This window comes from Vicia villosa, unplaced genomic scaffold (genome assembly GCF_029867415.1).
Source record: "Vicia villosa cultivar HV-30 ecotype Madison, WI unplaced genomic scaffold, Vvil1.0 ctg.000024F_1_1, whole genome shotgun sequence".
NCBI lineage: Eukaryota > Viridiplantae > Streptophyta > Magnoliopsida > Fabales > Fabaceae > Vicia > Vicia villosa.
The window spans coordinates 899,261-920,297 of NW_026704956.1; the positions used below are offsets into that span (position 1 = coordinate 899,261).

The 21,037-nt window shown below is 34.3% G+C and overlaps 1 protein-coding gene and 5 non-coding genes across 6 annotated transcripts; 1 reads left to right on the forward strand and 5 right to left on the reverse strand.

Annotated features, from left to right (window-relative positions):
• The first annotated feature begins 6,324 nt into the window (after positions 1-6,324).
• On the forward strand, positions 6,325-7,454 carry LOC131622051 (glutathione S-transferase F11-like). Its single transcript, XM_058893095.1, has 3 exons — positions 6,325-6,526; positions 6,721-6,769; positions 6,853-7,454. Exons 1-3 carry the CDS (start codon positions 6,380-6,382, stop codon positions 7,296-7,298), a joined length of 642 nt encoding a protein of 213 aa, XP_058749078.1. The 5' UTR covers positions 6,325-6,379; the 3' UTR covers positions 7,299-7,454.
• Positions 7,455-15,220: 7,766 nt separating this feature from the next.
• LOC131622129 (small nucleolar RNA snoR98) lies at positions 15,221-15,332 on the reverse strand. Its single transcript, XR_009289763.1, has one exon. It is a non-coding gene; the product is annotated as a small nucleolar RNA snoR98 (small nucleolar RNA).
• A 96-nt stretch (positions 15,333-15,428) lies between these two features.
• On the reverse strand, positions 15,429-15,524 carry LOC131622128 (small nucleolar RNA Z103). The gene has a single exon (XR_009289762.1). It is a non-coding gene; the product is annotated as a small nucleolar RNA Z103 (small nucleolar RNA).
• A 71-nt stretch (positions 15,525-15,595) lies between these two features.
• LOC131622127 (small nucleolar RNA Z103) lies at positions 15,596-15,691 on the reverse strand. Its single transcript, XR_009289761.1, has one exon. It is a non-coding gene; the product is annotated as a small nucleolar RNA Z103 (small nucleolar RNA).
• An 85-nt stretch (positions 15,692-15,776) lies between these two features.
• On the reverse strand, positions 15,777-15,873 carry LOC131622134 (small nucleolar RNA Z103). The gene has a single exon (XR_009289767.1). It is a non-coding gene; the product is annotated as a small nucleolar RNA Z103 (small nucleolar RNA).
• Positions 15,874-15,978: 105 nt separating this feature from the next.
• Positions 15,979-16,075, reverse strand: LOC131622133 (small nucleolar RNA Z103). The gene has a single exon (XR_009289766.1). It is a non-coding gene; the product is annotated as a small nucleolar RNA Z103 (small nucleolar RNA).
• Positions 16,076-21,037: the final 4,962 nt, after the last annotated feature.

Below are 21,037 nucleotides of genomic sequence, written 5' to 3' on the forward strand. Positions count from 1 at the left end.
TAAAGTTTATTACACACCTTTCTATCTCTGAAACCCTTGTGATCTTCTCTAAAATCTTGTATATTTCCTATTTGTTGTGTTGATTTAGAATTAAAAAGTTCCATCAAATAGATGTTAAATAGGTTTGACCTAAATAAACAAATTTAATAAAAAAAAATATTTTTTTCTTTTTTTCTTTTTAATTATTTATTTTTAAATAAAGCATGGATGTCCCTTTAGGAGTGAGCCCGCGTTACACAAACTAATACAGCCATAATAAAGTGTTATTTTAATAAAGTCTATTGTCAATTCTTTGTTCATCTATTTTATATAAGGCTAGGATTTATAAAGAAATTATGAGTTTCAATTTTAGAATATTACTTTTAATTATTTAATTTTAAATGGAAAAGGTGTCAAAGTTGTCTAGTTTTTGAATGGAAATATGGTTGATTATAATCTAGAGAAAATCTCAATTCATCCCTTAATCTCTCAGCTATTAGGCAAAATTCTAATTATATTTCCTGCTTTTGTAGATGCACATTTAGATGTATTTTTTTTATAAATTTTTTTTTCTGTAGGCACATCTACAAAACGTGTTAAAACAGAGTGTTCCGTAGATGTACCTACGGAAGAGTTTGCTATATTTTCAAATCACATATAATTCACTTAAAAACTCAATTTTTATAAAAAAAAAATCAAATTATAATAAATTAAAGTAATGCAATTTAAAGGCAATAGTAAATAGTACACAAAAAATACATTGTATAAATCGTCGGCCATAATGTTGAATACATAATCAAAGTAACGTACATAAATAAAATCAAAACATAGATATAAAAAAATTAAAGGCATCACTACTGTGTGTGCCGGACATCATCCTGCGCTTCTCCTCTGCCTCTGGCCCCGCCTCCGCCTCTGCGTCCACCACGTCGTCTGTTGGCTACTCTGCATCTACCGTCAAGTGGCCCACCTGTCCTGGCACGATTTCGATGGCACAGAAATGCCTCCTCTGCCAACCTAATCACACCATCTACTACACGCCTGGCATCAGACCCCCCAGAGAAGAAACCATCTGCAATGCCTGTCCGCCCCATATCAGCTATCTGACGACACCGAGGAAGAACATTTTGAGTATGGTCCAAATGAGCCTGATGAGTCTGCAAAATCTCCTTGTGGGGTGGTTTGGACGACGATCCAAGTTCGGTGGGAATCCTGTATGGGTATGACACTCTGTAGTACCAGGTGATGTACCCGTCGACTCAGCTCCATTGTACCTCTGATCTAGTCGCCCAAGCCTCGTTAGGAACCATATGATGCTCCTAGTTTGCAAAGACATCATCTAGATGCCGATGGGTCATGAGGATAGGAGCAGAGTCAGAAGAGTGAAGGGGTATCGTCTACTGGTAGTCAGACTGACGCATGACGCGATCTGATAGATAACGAACAATAATGGTCGAACTGGCAGCCAACCATCCTGAATATAGGGAGATGTCATCCCACGAAACTGCCTCACGGTGATCATGATAGCAGTCATACCGTACGTCCTCTGCGGCCAAGACAGCGCCTGTAAGGATCCGACACCTGGTTTCCTCTAAGGGGGTGAAGGCTCTAGCACGCGGCATGGCCTTAGTGTAATCCGGCACCTATCCCCAGCCAATAATGTCAGGGAATTGCTATAGTATCCAACTCTGGAAAAAAACACGGTGATGAAATATACTATCATAAATATACAATAGACTTTGAGAAAATGTGTGTGTATATATATACGATTGTTACCACTAAGAGGGCACATTTGTCAGCCACAGTCCTTGCCTTCCACATGCATCCCTCTCCGAGTCTGTAGTAGGTGTACGCCTGTGTAGCCGCTACCCAGTTGTACTCATGGACACATGTGATATCCGATAAGTACGTCAGGTAAATGACGTCTTTGTACGTTGAGCTCGTATCCACAAAGAGATTAGTGTCTATCAAATATAAGAAGTAACATCCCAACACCTGTTCTCTGTGTATATCCGCCTCTGCCTCGTCACCAGCAGCCTCATGTGTCGCAAGAAGCTCGTCATCATATATCCGCTGCAAGGAATGAAACCTCACGTGCGCCCCACGGGTCCTTTCCAACTCCTCAAGCGCATCAGTAGGGTCAACCCTTAGTTCCTCAATCAGCATCTCCATCGCTTCCTCCTTCGTCAGCTTACCGTGACCAAGGAGGATGCCCCTGATAGGTAGATGCAGAAGGCATGCAATGTCATCAAGAGTGATGGTAATCTCACCATGAGGAAGATGAAAGGACGGAGTCTATAGATGTCACCTCTCTGCAAATACCATCACCATCCCATTATGGATCTTCTAGAAGCCGACCTGACTGAGGTCCCTCGGCCCAAAAGCTACAAGTGCATCCTGGAACCACAGCTCGTCAGGTTGTGCGAGAGCGACAATCTTTCAACTGTGGTTGTAGAACCTCTGGGGATCCATATCCTAAAATTTTCCAAAAAAACACTATTATTAATAAGAAAAGTCATAATTGAAGAAAAAAAAGTAATAAGTAATAACCAAAGATAATTTACCTCCCTCTTACAGATATGTCTGGCTGAATGATCTGCATACTTTGTCAACATGGATGCATCTACAGGACCCCCCGGATACAAGACAGGCTCCGTCACAGGATCATCCTCGTGCAGCTCAGGAGGTGGCACCAAAGATCCTGCATCGGCCGTCACTGGCATAGGCACAAAAGTAGAAGAATTGTCTCATCGATGTCTGTGGGCATGGAGTATCTATGAGGAACCCTCAACATCATCCCAAGGCCTCCGTGATGTAGTAGTAGATGGAGGAGGTCTCTCATCTAGAACGGATGGAGAAATCCCCTCGATTAGAACTGGAACAAATGGAAAAGGTCGGATTGGAACAGGTGTAGCAGGTACATCGGCTGAAACGACAACTCCATGAGTCACCTGTGATACTACATGCATCCGTTCACGCCGCACGGATGCATGTTTTGTAGTCCTCCCATGTATAATTGGGCTGGATGGTCGGCCATAATGTCTGCATTATGATACAAATAAATCGAGTTAGATAATATGTAGTTATAACAAGAAAAGCGAGAAAAAATATTTGTTCTTCCGTAGATGCATCTACGGAAGTACCTTACGTTTCAAAAAACTAGGTTTCTTTCGTAGGTGCGTCTACGGAATGACCCAATGTTCCTTTCTTTCGTAGATGAATCTACAGAAGCTTCTGAAACCTCCAAAACACAACAATGGCGTCTGGTCACTGTTGTAGAGGGTTAAAAACCCCATTTTGGTGGCTTGATCGTCCGTTTTACACATCAAACACTACCTACATTGTCTTTAAACTATATTTATAAAACTATCCAATCATTTCTACACCCTAAAAGTTGAATTCAAACTCTCACAAAAACTCTAAAATAACTCAAAAAGTTGAACAGTTACCGATTAAATTAAGTTTTGAAGTTGTTGAAATGTGATGATAGTTGATGTTGACTTTATCATCCAAACTCGAGAGAAAGAAAATAAGTTTTATGGAAGTTTGATATTTGAGGTTTGGAGAGTTTGGGTGTTTGGAAATGTGAAAATTGAAGAATAAGGGAGAGAGAGAGAACCTGACGCGAATGTAACATCAAATGCTTCCGTAGATGCATCTACAGAAGCTTTCGTATGTACATCTACGTAACAAAACAACGTTAAACAAAAAAGCGGGTACTTCCAAAAGCACATCTACGAAAGCATGAGGGTATTTTAGGCAACTTGCATAATCAGTGAGAGATCCAAGAAGCAGGATAAGATATTCTCATCATTTATAGTCCAGTATTGAACGAATTAAGGGCTAACTACCTCCGTTTTCTGAATTGAAAATTAAATCAATTTTAATTTTTTTAATAAAGAATTGATTAAAAATGAAAAGAAAAACACAATAATTTAATTGTATCATATGTTGTAAACCAGTACAGAAATTAAAATAACCAAATTTTGAATGTAAGAAATAATTTTAAAAAATAAAAAACCACACTAATTCTAATTATGCAATAAATTTTAAACCGGTCCAATACTAAGTCAAAACCGTATTAAACAGTTCATTTTAAACCGAATTGTACTCACTCAAATCCGGAAGAAAAATAAATAAATTTGGGCCTATATATAACATCAAATTTAAAAATAAAAAGAGAAACGACAAGATATACTTTTCGCACCTCTATACGAAATTATTAAAAACATACTAGTATAATAAAGTAGTTACAACTGTTGATAATTACGTGATGAAATGAAATAGCAAATGGTAGGTGATAACATACATTGCAACATTAAACATTAAAAAACACAATTAATGTTTAACATGCAAAACTAGTTCATATATCTTTCATAGTGAAGAAAATATTCATGATTCTTAAAAGTTAAAACGACATAGTATAATACATTGTTTGATGCAGCTGGCATGAGGGTGTTAGCATTGGGCGTTACAACCACCACAACATTTGTGCGACGTTCCTATTTTTCAACCACCGCTGCATTTGAAACAAATGTTATTATTTTTGAAATTTTGTGGTGCATACTTTTTTATTTACCATAGTCCATAAATAAATAGTTGTCAAATTAAGGCTCGGTATTTCAGTTTTAAGGATAATGAATTCGAATCAATGGAAAACAATTGGTTTAATTTAATTGAGATTTTATGATATGTTCTTATGAAATATAAATTAATGAAGAACGGGGTTGTTTGATTTAATTAAATTAATATTTTTATAATTTAAGGAGCTTATATTAAAAATAAAACTCAAATGCTATCCTTTTATACTGTTAAAATATAGTACATAAACTATGATAACTAATATAATATATAATGATTTAAAAATATAACAGTACAACTTTTTAAAAAAAAAATACTATTAGTAGTGTGAAATATTAAAAAAATATATGAATTTGATTATTTTGAAGTATGTCTTACAATGGTAAGTGATGAAGAGAAAAAAAATATTTTGAGATGGCAAAAGCCAAAAAATCCTAAAGTCCTAAAATCAATCAAGAAGTTGATAGAAGACGTTAGCACTATAGGGAGGCCGTCCGAAGAAAGTGGTTGGCGGCGGCAGGAGGTGGTCACCTAAAATTGCAAATCAGAACAGTGGATAGGCATTGGGTGGCAGTTGGCTCATTTGTTTCGACCTGTGTTTGTTAATGGGTTGAGTGTTGGGCTTATTATGCATTCTTTGGGTTTCCATGGATATAAATATGTATCTCCGTCATTATTGTTATATTTTAAGGCTAAAGATGTGAGAATTCTAGTAAGAAAATATTTGGAGAGACAATGGTTAATTGGAGAAATGGATATAAATATGTATCTCCGTCATTATTGTTATATTTTAAGGCTAAAGATGTGAGAATTCTAGTAAGAAAATATTTGGAGAGACAATGGTTAATTGGAGAGATTGAGAAACATTTAAGTAGAAACTAGAGTTTGTTCTTGAAAAGTTTTGTAACTATTTCTTTTTCTTGTAATTAATTTCTAATCTTTTGCAACAAATTATAGTGAATTAGATAGTTGCTCTCTTTCCATAGTATATTGTTTCATAGAACTGGGTAAATAGGTTATTGTGTTTTTGTGTTTTTTTGTCTTTATTTTATCTTCTTCTATCAAGTTAATTGTTTTTTTTATTACATAAAAATTATTTTTATTGAAAGTCATTTAATTGAAGCGTTGAAGGTACAAATTACACATCAATATTACATAGACTAATTTATTGATTTTAACTAATAGAATAAACAAAAAGATAAATGTAATGGATTTTAGAAAGTTATGACTTAAATGATCATTTTTAAAATTGAACAACCTAAATAGTCTTTTAATTTAATATTTATTTTAAGACATTATAATATTTATAAATAAAAAAAATGCTAACTAGTACTCTTAGGGCATTTTTTAAGTGATTAAAGTGGTAAAAAAAATTAAAAATGCCTGGAATATATTGAAAATTGAAATTATGACTTTTTATAAAAAATAATTTTTTTTATTTAATATGTTTAAAGAGTGCTCTAAGGGCACTCGTTAGCAAGACCTATAAATAAATAAATATATTGGAACATACTAGTAAATATCCGCATCAAAAATATTACTCCCTAATTGGTAAAAACTATAGGCACAAACAAATATCTATTACTTTTCAAAAGGCATTGAATATAATTAAGTCAAAGAAGTCACAAACTCACGTGTCAACCCCCGAATTTGCTACTTCCAGTGTTCTTGGTTGGACAGTTAAGTAATACCCATAAACATCAAGTGAGAAAACATAGGCACATGTTGCTAGTTTCATCAATATATAACACCCCAAGAGTAATACCTATAATCATAAAAAAATTCAGAGCATTTTTCAACTAACAAAAGCAAAGGAAACATGGTGGTTAAAGTTTATGGTTCAATAAGAGCAGCATGCCCTCAGAGAGTGTTGGCTTGCCTCATAGAAAAAGGGATAGAATTTGAAATTGTCCATGTTGATCTTGATAAAGGAGAACAAAAGCATCCTGAATTTCTTCTCCTCCAGGTAATATATATATAGTTCATAAATGCATATGTGATAACTTCTTGTACAAGAAACCTCGAATAATCTATGTATTTGGACAGTATATAAACTATAAACCAGATATATTGATTATTCAATATATCTAAAAAATAAACTTTTTCTTATAAATAAGACCAGAGTGAATATTAATTAGGGTTTATACTTTTTTCTTGCAGCCCTTTGGTCAAGTTCCAGTAATAGAGGATGGTGATTTGAGACTCTTTGGTGAGGAAACTGCAAAAATAATTTATTATAGCTTCTTGATTAGTGTCATTTTTTTTATGTTTCTCTCGATTATATTTGTGCAGAATCCAGGGCTATTATAAGGTACTACGCGGAAAAATACGCCGACCGTGGACCTGACCTACTTGGCTCAACATTGGAAGTGAAAGCTATTGTGGATCAATGGCTTGAAGTAGAAGCACACAATTTCAATGATTTGTGTTTCAACATCATGTTTAATCTTGTAATTTTACCAAGGATGGGTAAAGGTGGAGACATGGGTTTGGTTCATAGTTGTGAAGAGAAGCTAGAGAAGGTGTTTGATGTGTATGAAAGTAGGCTCTCTAAAAGCAGTTATCTTGCTGGTGATAACTTCAGTTTGGCTGATCTTAGTCATCTTCCTGGAATTGGACATCTTATAGAGGGAGCAAAAATGGGACATTTGGTTAGTGAGAGGAAGCATGTGAATGCTTGGTGGGAGAAGATTTCAAGTAGGCCAGCTTGGAAGAAGTTGAAGAATTTGGTTGGTTAACTAAGGAGTCTTATTCATATGATAATATAAAGGAAGGAAAAAATAAAGTAAAGTTTAAATTTTTCTTTTCATTGGCTAAAAGAATATGAATTATCTATAAATGTGTATGTTTTAGCACTTAATGATTATTGAAGAATAAAAGTTTTTAACTATGAAGTTGAGATCTTGTTTTAGAGAATATTGGAAATACTTTATAGGTTGCATAATAAAGTTTCATCATACTCTCCTACACTAAAAAGAGAAGAAGAAAACAACTTCAAAATAATTTGATTTTATCTTGTAAAAATATGATTTTTGTTGCTTTTGGTTTTTCTAAATTGTTATTATTTGTAGAGAAAATTATCTCATTTGATAAAAAGATACAACGTTTAAAAAGATATTTTTTGTTGCTGCAAGAAACAGCCCAAGCCACTATATACCTACATTCCCAATTCACTTCTAAGCCACACATTTTTTTTCATTGTTAATTTAATTGACACTTTAATTAACCCAAACCATTAGTGTAGGTTTGTTTTGATTTTTACGTGTAGGATTGGTTTAATTTTTTTTTTTTTACTTTCGCATTCTGGTTCTCACGGAAAAGGGGTTCTAGTATTCTAGAGTTTGTGTCGAGAGGTATGGGCACTGGTCAAGCATTGTGCCGAGAGGTTTGATTTAATTTTTGGAAGAGATAAAAGTAATTTTAAAAATGAAAAACTGATTTTAGAGTGTTTGATTCATTTAAAGTAAAATTGATTTTGTCTTCAAAATTGATTCTATTTGAATCTAGAATTTATAGTTTTGAGTTTAAACGTATTAGAGAGAGTGATGAGGATATGGAATTATTTTATGCAAGTTTTGCTTCCAGGATTTCATTGATTATATGCATATTACACATTTTGAGTTTGTTGTAACTAACTTGAGAGTTAGTTATTCTCTCTAACCTATGTTAGTCTACAGATACAATGGTCATGCATGCTTATCATGTACAGTTGCATGACCTTTATCTAATACGTCCCCGCAAGCTTATGGGAGATCAAAAGTAGACACTCTGAGCTTGTCACGAAATGCAGAAAACAAAGTTGTCGGCGATGGTTTTGTGAGAGCATCAACAAGTTGAGCATGTGTAGGAACATGTTGGATCCGTAGTTGATTGACTACAACCTTTTCACGTACGAAGTGTATGTCAAACTCTATGTGTTTAGTTCTCGCATGCAAGATGGGATTGTGAGCTAGCATGATTGCGCTTATGTTATCGCACAGGAGTGTAAGGCAGGATGCCCGATTTTAAGCTCAGATAGGAGTGATTGCAGCCATAGTAACTCAGATATGGTGTGAGCTAACGCGTGATAATATGCTTTTGTGCTTGAGCGTGCCACTAACCCTTGCTTCTTGGAGCTCCATGCCACGAGATTTGGACTGAAAAACACACACGATCCTGATGTTGAACACATGTCATCTAGGTCACTGGCCCAGTCAGAGTCATTATACGCACAATGAGGGAATTTTGATAGTTGTTTGGCTGGTAAAAGTAGAAGACCATGCATAGTCGTGCCACTCACGTAATGCAATATGCGCTTAACTGCAGACCAGTGGGACTCCAAGGGTGATGCCATGAATTGGCATGCTTTGTTGGCTGAAAATGCTATGTTTGATCGTGTGAGCGTGACATATTTTAAGGAACCAACTGTGGACCGATATAGAAGCGGATCTTAGAGGAATCAATGCCATGTTTGCTTAACTTGCATTGACTAATCATAGGGGTGGCAACACCCTTTGCCTCAGTCATATTGAACTTGGCAAGTGAGTCCCGAATGTACTTGGTTTGAGTGAGTAGAAGTGTTCCTCTGGCCTGTTGATGAACCTCAATGACCATAAAGTATCTTGGAATGCCAAGTTTCTTGAGTGCAAACTTGTCATGTAATTTATCAATGAGGACATGGATGAGTTTAGTGGATGAACCAATGACAAGTATATCATCCACATAAACTAAAGCATACATTGTGACATTATTATGATTGTAGACAAAAAGTGAATGATCATGTCGACTAGAGACAAAGCCAAACTGAATTAAGGCATGATGCGGTTTCTCATACCATGCACGTGGAGCCTACTTCAGGCCATATATCGCCTTTTTGAGTTTGCACACCAAGGCAACACTAGAGTTATGGAATCCTAGTGGTTGATCCATGAAGACTTATTCCTACATGTTCCCATTGAGAAATGCATTGTTAATATCAATTTGTTGAATCTCCCACTTGAGGGTGAGAGCCAATGTCAAGATAACATGAATTGTTGTGGGCTTGATACCTGGTGAGAAAGTCTCATGAAATTCGAATCCATGTTACGGATGAAAGCCCTTGGCAACGAGCCTGGCTTTGTACTTGTAAACACTCCTATCAGGTTTCTCCTTTACCTTGAAAATCCATTTACACCCAATTGTTTGCTTGTGAGGTGGTAAGGTAGTGAGAACCCAGGTGTCATTCTTCATCAAGGACTCATATTTTGTCTTCATGGCTTCAAACTAGTGAGGTTGAGCTAAGGCTTGCTTTACTGAACTAGGTTATGCATGAGCTATGAGCACTTTGGGTTTTGAGATACCAAGTTTGACTCTTGTGATCATAGGGTGGGATTTTTGCACGAGAGGAATAAGAGATGGTTGGTTATGAAAATAAGGAGACCGGGAAGAGTTTGAACAGGGGTTGCTTGTTGTAGATGCCTCATGTAGTATATGCTCAACTGTGGTTGGCTTGGAAACCATGGTATTGGTGGTAACATGTGACACTTAATCTGGAACCCTTATATCAGAGGTTGATGCAGGGAGGAATCATGAATATCATGAGGAGTGGGAAGTTCAATCATATATGATATACTACTTGGTGTAGTATGCACACTTACTAGTGAGTGTATGGGGTAATTGTCTTGTTTTAGGGGTGAGTATAGCAGGTGGAGCATTTGTGTGGCATTGAATGAGACTGATAGGTAGTGAGGCTAGAGGTGTTTGTGTGTCCATGTGTGTTGGCTCATTAAGTTTAAAGTCTGATTGAAAGGGAAACTCATGCTCATTGAAGACAACATCTTTGGAGATAATGATTTTACCCTCCATGGAGGGACATTTGTGACCTTTGTGTGTTAGAGATACACCCAATTACACGCATCTAGTGCTTTTGAACTCCAACTTGTGGCGATTAAAGGGTCTCGTATAAGGTAATCAGGCACAACCAAGGATCCGCAGTGCATCATAGTCTGGTTTTTTATTATGCACGATAGACGGATAGAGAAAGGTGAAATCTATTGTGAATGTGCATTTTTAGGAAGTCTGTTTTTCAGATAGACTGCAGTGGTGAAGTTGTGATCCCAAAATGTATTGGGCATGGAAGCTTGAGCCACTAAAGTAAGTCCTATTTCCACTATTTGTCGATGTTTTCGTTCGACAAATCCATTTTGATGGGATGTGTGGAGGCAAGTGAGTCTGTGCACAATGCCTTGCTCTTGAAGTAACCTAGTGAGAGGTCAAAATTCACCTCCAAAGTCAAATTGGATTGCCTTGATTTTGACTTGAAATTGTGTTTCCACATAGGTTTGGAACAACTTGAGTGCAACCATGGCCTCACTCTTATGTTTGAGGAAGTATATCCATGTATACCTAGAACAAGCATCAACAAAGGCAATGCAATAGGAGTTACCACCACTTGAAGGTGGTGGTGAGTGAAACACCCCAAATATTATATTTAATTATTTAATTGATTGATTGTGCATTATTGGTGAATATTTGTGATTTTATGGAATAATGTGTGTCGTGGGAATATGTTGTGGGGTAGCTATGAAATTATATGATGATTAGAAATAACTATTTTATTTAAATAATTGAGTTGAGATTATTTAGATGTGAAAATAATTATTTAGAAGTTTATTAATAATTTAAACTGGATGAATTGAGTAGAAAGAATAAGGGCAATGTGGTCTTTACATGAGAATTAGTAAGGGTAAGGAAGGAAGACCATAATAGGGGTCTAAAGGTTATTTGAGTAAAAAGGAAGAGAGAGAGAGAGAGAGAGAGAGAGAGAGAGAGAGAGAGAGAGAGAGAGAGAGAGAGAGAGAGAGAGAGAGAGAGAGAGAGAGAGAGAGAGAGAGAGGAGTATCATTTGGAACGATTGCTCAGAGAGAAGTAAAAGCAGAAAAGTAAGGAAGAAGGCTAAGGCTTGGAAGAATCTGTTGTGGGAAGCTTAGGAACCATCAATCTAAGGTGGGGTTCCAACTTTCTAAGGGATTGTATAATGTTAGGTATGTGGGGGTTTGATTGTCATGGTTGTATGATTCTGTTCATGAAATTGCTTTGTGAATGTATGAACCTAAAAGATGAATTGTTGACACATTTGTGGTTGAATTGATGCATTTGATGTGTAAAGTGAATAGAAATATCGTATGGCATGTGTATGCAATTGTTGGAATTTTGAAATATAATTTTTGGTTGCAATTTGGGACTTTGGGGTTGAAGGAAAAGGATTTTTGTATTCAGAAAAATGCAGATTTTTTTTGTTCTGATTTTAGTGTAACCGGTTACCAGTATGAGGGTAAGCGATTACCTTATGTAAAAATGGTGTAGGAGGAAATTCTGTGATAGTGTAACCGATTATCAGTTTGGAGGTAACCGGTTACAATAAAATTAGTGGCGTTGTATTTTTGGGTTATAGGGGTGTAACCAGTTACCACTGTGTTGAACTGGATTTTTCCAAAACTTTGAAAATTTATAACTTTTTACTCGGGTGTCTGGTTGACGCCCCGTTTGAACCTACAGAAGGTTAAAAATATTTTCTATCAATAAAAATAATTTCGGACATTGTGGGTAATTATTTATCAGGAACTTACGCTTTATCATATGAGATTTTGTCTGTTGGGCTGAGTTGTGTGTATGTTACTGTGTATGATGATGATGTGTGATATTGTTGAGCTGTATAAATTGTATGTTGCGTGTATGTACAGCATGTGGCCTGTATTGGTGTGTCGCATTAATGGATGTAGATATCAATGTGTTGTGTTTGTTGCATGGTTGTGTCGCGTGCATTTCGTGTTGTGGACTCTTGCCCAACTGTTGGCTCTGATCCAGATGGCGTGGATCGGGAGCGGGGTGAATTACATTATTCACGATGTTGGTTGGCTCTAATCCTAGATGGCGTGGATTCGGGAGGGATATTGGTACCACATGCATTGAGTCTGTTAGTCGGTCTCAATGCATTGCACTGTTGTTGACATTGATAAACATGTTGGGTGATTGGTGTCTGAATCATATGATAATTGTTTTGGATGTTGTGAATGCATGAGATGTGGAATGTATGACCATGCATGATCTCTCTTCAAGCCCTAAGGAATGGTTGTCTCCTCTTGATTTCTCTACCCTAGCCTCTTCTTTCACGTTCTCCCAATTTTTCATGGTCAGTCAAAATGAATCCTTAATTCTCATATTTTTCTTTTTCTATTAATTTATTCTCCCTAATTGGTCTTTTACCATCGTACCCTCAATTAATCACCCACACTTACTATTATACCCTTATTCTCCTTTTCAATTTAGTATTCTATTATTCTAATTTTGTTATTATTATTCTAATAACTTAAACAAAAATTGTTAAATCTAAATAATTTCTAAATATCATCTACACCCCACAACATGTTGTCACACATCACATAATATTCACAATAAATCACAAATAATCATTAAAATAAAGAATTCTAGATTTAAGGGTGTTACAAAAGGTGCCACAAAAAAGGTAAATCCGACTCAAGATGACAATTCAACAAAGTGGTCTCTATCGTACTTTGAACATGTTGATTCATGTTTCCCATACTCTCTAACTCCAAAATCTCAACCAAAAAAAAGTATTCAAAAGGATGCTCGCATTAGCAAACTACCTCCACCACCACCAATGTCCAGGATTGAATTCATTGATGAAATGTCGCTTTTTATGCACAAACATATTGAACAGATTGTGAATGTTAGGGATGATGATAATATTTGTTATCGGGTTGTATCTGAATTGCTTTGTAAATCAGAGGAGAATCACCCAGTTATCTGCATCGCACTTTTGAAAGAGTTGAAGACGCATAAGGAATTTTACACGAGGTTATACGTTTCCAAAAAAATATTGATTCAATTCAATGTGCACTTGTTCCTTATCGTAGTGGTAAGACACTGTTTTTAAAATGGATGTGCTTCCCTAAATTGGGTCATCTGATAGCAAGTGTCGATCTGACAAGACATGGTTTATCGAAGACATTTTTTCTATTACATAGTGGTCCACCTAAAAACGGTGTCGGATGCATTATGTGCATAAGATTTCTTTCAAAAGGTCTATATTTTGTTCATGATTATTTGAAACTTAAGTGTCAAATTTCTACTACATCGATCGAGTGGTCAGCATATTCAACTATTGATGCAAAAATTTGGTCGAATTAATTTACATAGACGATGATAGAATTCCCCAAGTTGATAATGTTTGAAAGAGAATCAAATAAGTAAGCATCAAAGACAGAAATAAGTAAGCATCAAAGGCAAAATCAACGGTAAATTTATGCGGTACTGGATTTTTTTTATGGATTTTTTTATACATTTTAAATTGTAATTGATACACTTTTTGTATGTGTTAATTTGGATACACTTTAGAATTTTTTTTTAAAATAACCATGTATTAAAAAAAATTACGCAAATAATCATGTTTCAAAAAAAATTACGCAAATAACCAGATTTCTGAAACCCTTAACACCAAAGCGCCATCTCATATGGCTTATTCCCTTTTTTTTTAGTCCTAGGCGCCATCTGACATGGCACACTCAGTCCCAATAAGCCATGTCAAATGGCGCCTCCCTTCAACTTTTAGGAGGAGAAGCCATCTCGTATGGCGCCTCCTTGTATATTTTTGTTCAATTTTCCATTTGAAAATGCATCAAGGCGCCATCTGAGATGGCTTAATGCAGAAAAGTTGTACATAGGAGCCATTCCAAATGGCGCCTCCCTACATCTGTTACAATGGTAGCGCCATCTCACATGGCGCCTTGGTGTTAATGTTTTCTGAAACTTGGTTATTTGCGTAACTTTTTCCGAAGTATGGTTATTTGCGTAATTTTTTTCTAATACATGGTTATTTGTGTAATTTTTTCTGAAGTATGGTTATTTGCGTAATTTTTTTCTAACACATTTCTAAATCTAAATGCATAATAACAAATATCAATTTCTAAGTTCTTCCAAACCGAATTTCAAAAAAACAGACACTCTAAGAAAATCCAAAGTGAAATTTTTGTGTTCCAATGTTACCCTTGTATAAATAAGGTATACCTCAACCAGAAAGAATGCCTTCATCAGTTCAATGATCACCAAGGTAACGTTATGTTGCAACTTATTGACCAAATGATTATATAATACGAAATTTTATTTCATCCCTATTAGTATTAATATTTTTATTTGATGAAATGTTATGTTGTGGATATGCTTTTTATTTTGTTGTCATGTTTCCATTCATGACTTACATCTTGAAATTATGTTGTACATCTTCAAATTTTATTGAGGAAAAAACAGTTTTCCTTGGAAATGGGCTTGTAACTTTTATACAACCATTATAATAAGAATTTTATAAAGTTTGCGGTTCCTCTAAATAATTTATAATTCAATTTCAGCCCCTAAATAAATTTTAATCAAATGATGATTTTCTGAAAATTTCATTCACAATTTTGAATAATGGAAGTTTAAATGGAAACTAAATCAAGGGTTACATAACTCTGTTCCATGTATTGCTCATCTATGAAATTCAGATTCAGAAAAGAAAAATCTGTGGGTGAGAGAAGCTCATATGGTGTCCTACTATTACAAACTATTACAAAAATGGTCATAAGAGATATGTGTAGTATTCAAATTGATGTAAGCATCAAAGGAAGCGTGCATTCTTCGATGATTAAAATGTAAAAGACAAGCCAAACTTGCTATCCACACAGAAAGTAGTGCAAGCATTAAACATCTGCTATTTGATATCAGGAGATTCTCAAAGGCAAATTTGTATAATCATTAGTTTCATATACAATTGCTTAATTCTCCAAATTTATTTATCAACACAAATTTAGGAAAAATAGATGCAAACAAATATCAAATTAAGATAAATTCATATGATGGATCAGATTATTTGGCTTGATTTCCCAAAAGAGAAACAAATTCGCACAGTATGTTCAGCTTCGATCATCTGGGGAAATAATCATCAAATCCAAATTGCTATACAGACACAACTAATCACTAAATCATACATACAGAAAACATATAAATAATTAAAGATGTATTTTTGGGTCAGATTATTTGGCTTGATTTCTCTAAAGAGAAACAAATTCGCACAGTTATTTCAGCTTCGATCATCTGGGGAAATAATCATCATACCCAAAAAGAAAATTACAATGCCACCCAAACATGTTAATCTATAAAGCATTTTGGCAAAAATTGTAAAAAGCGATTATCAAATTGTAATTATGGATCAGATTATTTGGCTTGATTTCTCCGAAGAGAAACAAAATTCGCACAGTATGTTCAGTTTCGATCATCTGGGGAAATAATCATCAAATCCAATTACCAAATTAATAACATAATGCAAAAAAATAAACATTAGAACACATAATACAATACATAAAGCCACGGATTTCGAATTTTGAATCAAATCTGAATATACAGAAAATGGATCAGATTATTTGGCTTGATTTCTCAAAAGAGAAACAAAATTCGCACAGTATGTTCAGTTTCGATCATCTGGGGAAATAATCATCACATCCAATATATCAATCAATTCAACAGCGAAAAGCATAAATCGAAAATCACATATCAGTATAACATAATTCCTATCAATAAAAAGAAATTAAGAAAAATTAGAGAATCGTTGATATGGCTAAGAATTTTCCTATCTGCAATAGAACTGATTAGACCAACGGAAAACAGATCAAAATAGATTGCAGAAAGAAATTGCTTTGGCGTCAGCTCATACTCAAAGCTCACGGGATTAAGAGCAGTGGTAATCAGTATTTTGACGCACAATTTATAGAAATTAAGAAAACCCTAAACGAAATCGGTAAACCCTAAACGAAATCGGTAAACCCTAAATCGAAACAAGTACGAGAAGAAGATATGAAAGAGTGTAACTGATAACTGATAATATGAAGGTTGAGAGGCGGAGGTGTTTATAAAGGGGAAAACGAAAGAAAGAGTCCTGCGGCTACGAAACCCTAGTTTAGTTTGTGCAAAAAAAACCCGTTAGATTAGCCCATAGATCCGAATGGCCCAGCATAAAAGTTGAAACAAATAACTAGATTTTTTGAAATATAAAATAGTGTTACGAGTGTCAATTAGGTTAAAAGCATGTCAACTAGTATTAAAAATAGGCTATATTAAAATGATTATTTTTATAAAATAATATGATAGGTCTATTCAATTTCTCATGTAAAATAATGGATTAAATATGTTTGTAGTATCTATAAAATTATTCAAAATGATTTTTAGTCCCTATAAAAAAAATATTGACTTTTAATCCCTATAAAATTACTTTTGCATTCAGTTTTAGTTCTTATAGAGGGACCAAAAGTGAGTGCAAAAGTAATTTTATAGAGACTAAAAGTCAATATATTTTTTATAGGAACTAAAAATCAAAATTGAAATATTTATAGGGACAAAAATATATTTAACCCTAAAATAATTAACTATTAATTTATTTTTAAAATATGTGTTTAGGTTGAGTTGAAAAAAATTATTTGAAATAACATATTTGTATTTGTATTGAAGTTAGCATATTATTTGTAGGTTTCGCCTTAATATACTTAAAATAAATATATTTAATAACAAATCGATGGGTGGTCATTTTGTTTAGAGCAGATGAAATTATAGTTTTTTTTATTGACAGATATTTTTTATTTCAAAAATTAATGAAGAACATCTTATCTCAAGGATCCAGAAAACAAGTTAAATTAGGGGGCGTTTGTTTCGTGGATTTCAAATTTATTTTAGGGTCTGTTTGGTTCAAATGAGGGGGAGGGGAGGGGAGGAATTTTAGGGTCTGTTTGGTTCAAATGAGGGGGGGAGGGGAGGAATTTTAATGGAGGGAGGGGAAGGGGAGGGGAGGGATTTTTTTTAATTATATATATGTTTGGTTCAAACGAGGGGAGGGGAGGGAAGGGGAGAGATTTTGGTTAAAAATATGTTTGGTTCACGAGGGGAGGGGAGAGATTTTATTAATAATTTACTTTTCTATCCTTATAATTTTATATAAATGATATAATATTCAAAGGTGGAAATTTCATAAATATTTTTTTGAAAATAATATTTGTAATATTAAGTGATTAAAAATTCATAACTTACCACATAACGTTAAAAATTCAGTACACTTGATTCATATTATAACTTTTTACATAAATTAAACTATGTTTGATAACAATTTTTAATTACATAAAATAACTTATTACTAAAATATTGCAGTGATTATAATTTTTATTAAATAAAAATTTAATTTGAAGTTGAAGAATAATTTTAATAAATTGATAAAAACAATAGAGAAAAATCACAAAAAACAAAAGCAGAAACACAAAAGAAAACAATAGTTTTAAAATAATAAAATATAATTGAGGATATTTTAGTAAATATATCAATTTATTAAATATTAAAAGTGACATTCCCTCCCCTCCCCTCCGATTCCCCCCAATTCGGGGGAACGCAAAAAGTGTGATTTGGAGGGATTTTGCTCCCCTCCCCTCCCCTCCTCTCCCCTCCTAAAAATTGAACCAAACACATTTTGTTATAAATATCCCCTCCCCTCCCCTCCCCTCCCCTCCATCTACCTCCAACCAAACACACCCTTAAGAAATATAAGTTGGAATGTTTTACATTCCCACGTTTGTTTCAAGTTTTCCAAAATTATGTCTAAGAACTTTGTATTCTCAGGAACTCATTGGGAATCTTACATTCCCATGAGAATAAGAAGTAATCACCAATACCTTCTCACTCCCAAATATTTCAACTCATTTATTTTATATTTTAAATTTTAAATTAAATATATTTTATAAATATTTCAAGGAAATTAATTTCTTTTACCAAACATGTAGACGAGAATAAAATTTCCAAGAATAATGTTCCTAGGAATAGCATTCCCGGGGTTTTACTTTTAATCCTTGAAACAAACACACCCTAGATTACTAGTCTATGTCAACCAAATTACTAAATACACGGTAGATTGCTATTGATGTGGTTAGCTACTTTCCTATGCCCTATACACCTCATAACTATATTAAAAATGATATTTTCTTGCAAGTTCTCATCAATCCCTTGTTGGTTAAAGACTAAGCCATTTCTAGTCCTCTAGATGATGTAGAAAGTTTCAGCCGCAAACACCTTAAGAATGTCTCTTTCCACCCTTATTCTTTGTCTCATTGATAAGTTATTCTTTCTCGATGCTCCACTTGGTTGGTTGTCTTCTAAATCCATTCCACTCAAGTATGTGCGGTCAGATGTTTTGTGTAGCTCTGCAGTCAAAGAATAAATTCTTAATAGATTTGTTATCACTGCAGAAATTGCATTTGCCATCGGCCATAATACCAAATCATATCAGCATATCATTTGTTGGTAGATTGCCCATGATAACCAGCCATAAAGTAAACAAAGCCCGAGGCCTTGCATTGTAACACCCGGAAATTTATTTAATTATTTAAATAAATTATTCAAGGATTTAATATGAAAATTCGATCGAAGTTAGATTTATTAGTGATATTATAAGACGAGGAATTGGATTATTTAGTAGGTTAATCTAAGAATTAATAAAGTTGGATTATGTTGAAGAAAATAATATTAGTAATAATATTATTTAATTTGGTTTAGTTGTGGTGTGGTATATAGCAATGTGGATATGTACGATTAGTAGGCCCATTAAGAAATAATAGTAACTATATTATTATTATTTGATTTATTGGATTATAAGGAGAATATATGGAATTAGGTTTCTGTGAAAATAAGGTTTTGGCTTTTAGGAGAATAGATCGTGAAACGAAGTTGCCGACAAAGAGGAACGAGGCTTTGGCAGCAGAGGAATTAATCATGATCGTTGGGCAAAGGCTTACACTCGATCAGATATTAGAGGCGATCTGCAATCCAAGGTAAGGGTGGAGTTTGAATTATATAACCGAGAATATGATGATTAGTATGTAGGATTTTGGGGTTTATAATTCTACTTTTGCGCGTTAAAAATTGTGATTGGTTTTGTTGATTAATTGACTTGTGTTGATGAATTGGCGGCGTAAGCATTGTTCTAATTTGTTGCTTATGTTGTGTGGCTGCAAATTAAATTATTAATTTGCCTAGTATAATCGAAATTGGAAAAGTAATGAATAAGTTACAGGAGAACGGATGAGGCAAGTTGGAGACGGGGGCCTCCAAAAGAAGAAGCCACCCATTACATGGAGGGGGCGGGCGGCTCCAAGGTTTAGGAGGTGGGGGGCGGGCGGCTTCAAGGCTTATGAGGTAGGGGCGGGCGCCTCCCTTTCCTGGGACCCACCTGGTGATTTTCTTGGGTGTTGTATGTGTTAGGTTATGTTTGTATCACGTGTAGTAGCAATTCATGTTCTGGCATTTTTTTTAACTTAGTAGCATACAGTAATATGCACATATACTAATATATTAATATGTAGTTTAGGATTTAATAAATGGATAATTATATTAGTGTATACTAATAATAATAGGTGATTCAACACTGTAGCAAATCTGGAGCAGGAAAATAGTAGTAGGTTTTAACAGCATTTGGTGATATATATATATATATATATATATATATATATATATATATATATATATATATATATATATATATATATATATATATATATATATATATATATATATATATATATATATATATCAGGACTGAGATTTAGTGAGTAAGTTGGATTTGTAGGAACATATGTCATATCAGTAAAATGAATCCTTTTCAGAATAGTAACAAATATTAGTAGTGATAACAGGACACAAAAACCATTACCGATTTAGTTAACTTAGCCAAATTAAGCGGTATTTTTTAGTTGCTCGGAATTGAATGAAAATTGTCGGAGTCGGTCGTGAATGAAAATTTGTTTTGTTATAATTATGTCGAATAAGTTGATTTGCAGGTGCGGTTGAATTGTTCCGGTTTATGGAATTGTGTTGTTGGTGATTTGCTATTGAATGTGTTGTTCTGAATACTTGTTGTTGATTTCGTTGTTGTTTGGAATATGTTGTTGTTTATAAGTTGTTGTTGTTGATTAAGTTGTAGGTCTGATGACCAATGTTGGATTAAGTTGATGCAATTCGTTGCATGTTCAAGTTGTTGTTTTCGTTGTTGTTGTTCTGATTGTCATTGTGGTTGATGTTGCATGGCATACATTGCATTGTTTAAGTTGGCCTTGATGGCACCCTGTTTAAGTTTTTGAAATGCTGGATAACCTGGCATATGTTTAAGTTGGGAGTTCTGCTCCAAATGGTACCACATGCATTTGCATAGTTGTGTCGCATTTTGAGTCGTTGTGAAGTTAACGTTGTTATGAGTCACTGTTGATATAAGTTGTGTTGGTTTGAGTTGTGAAATAATTATTGTAATTATTGTGATAATTGTTGTTGCTAATGGTTGTTATAATTGTTACAAATTGTTGCTAAAGTTGTTGTTATAATTGTTGTTGTTAGTTGTTATTATAATTGTTGTTTGAAGGTGGTGATAATTGTATGATCTGATCTA

What these genes read in the sequence shown, in the direction of transcription:
- LOC131622051 (XM_058893095.1), top strand. Translation starts at nt 6,380, where the DNA reads ATGGTGGTTAAAGTTTATGGTTCAATAAGAGCAGCATGCCCTCAGAGA. An exon ending in CTGAATTTCTTCTCCTCCAG is followed by an intron (nt 6,527 to 6,720) that starts GTAATATATATA and finishes TTTTTCTTGCAG; the next exon opens with CCCTTTGGTCAAGTTCCAGT. An exon ending in TGGTGATTTGAGACTCTTTG is followed by an intron (nt 6,770 to 6,852) that starts GTGAGGAAACTG and finishes ATATTTGTGCAG; the next exon opens with AATCCAGGGCTATTATAAGG.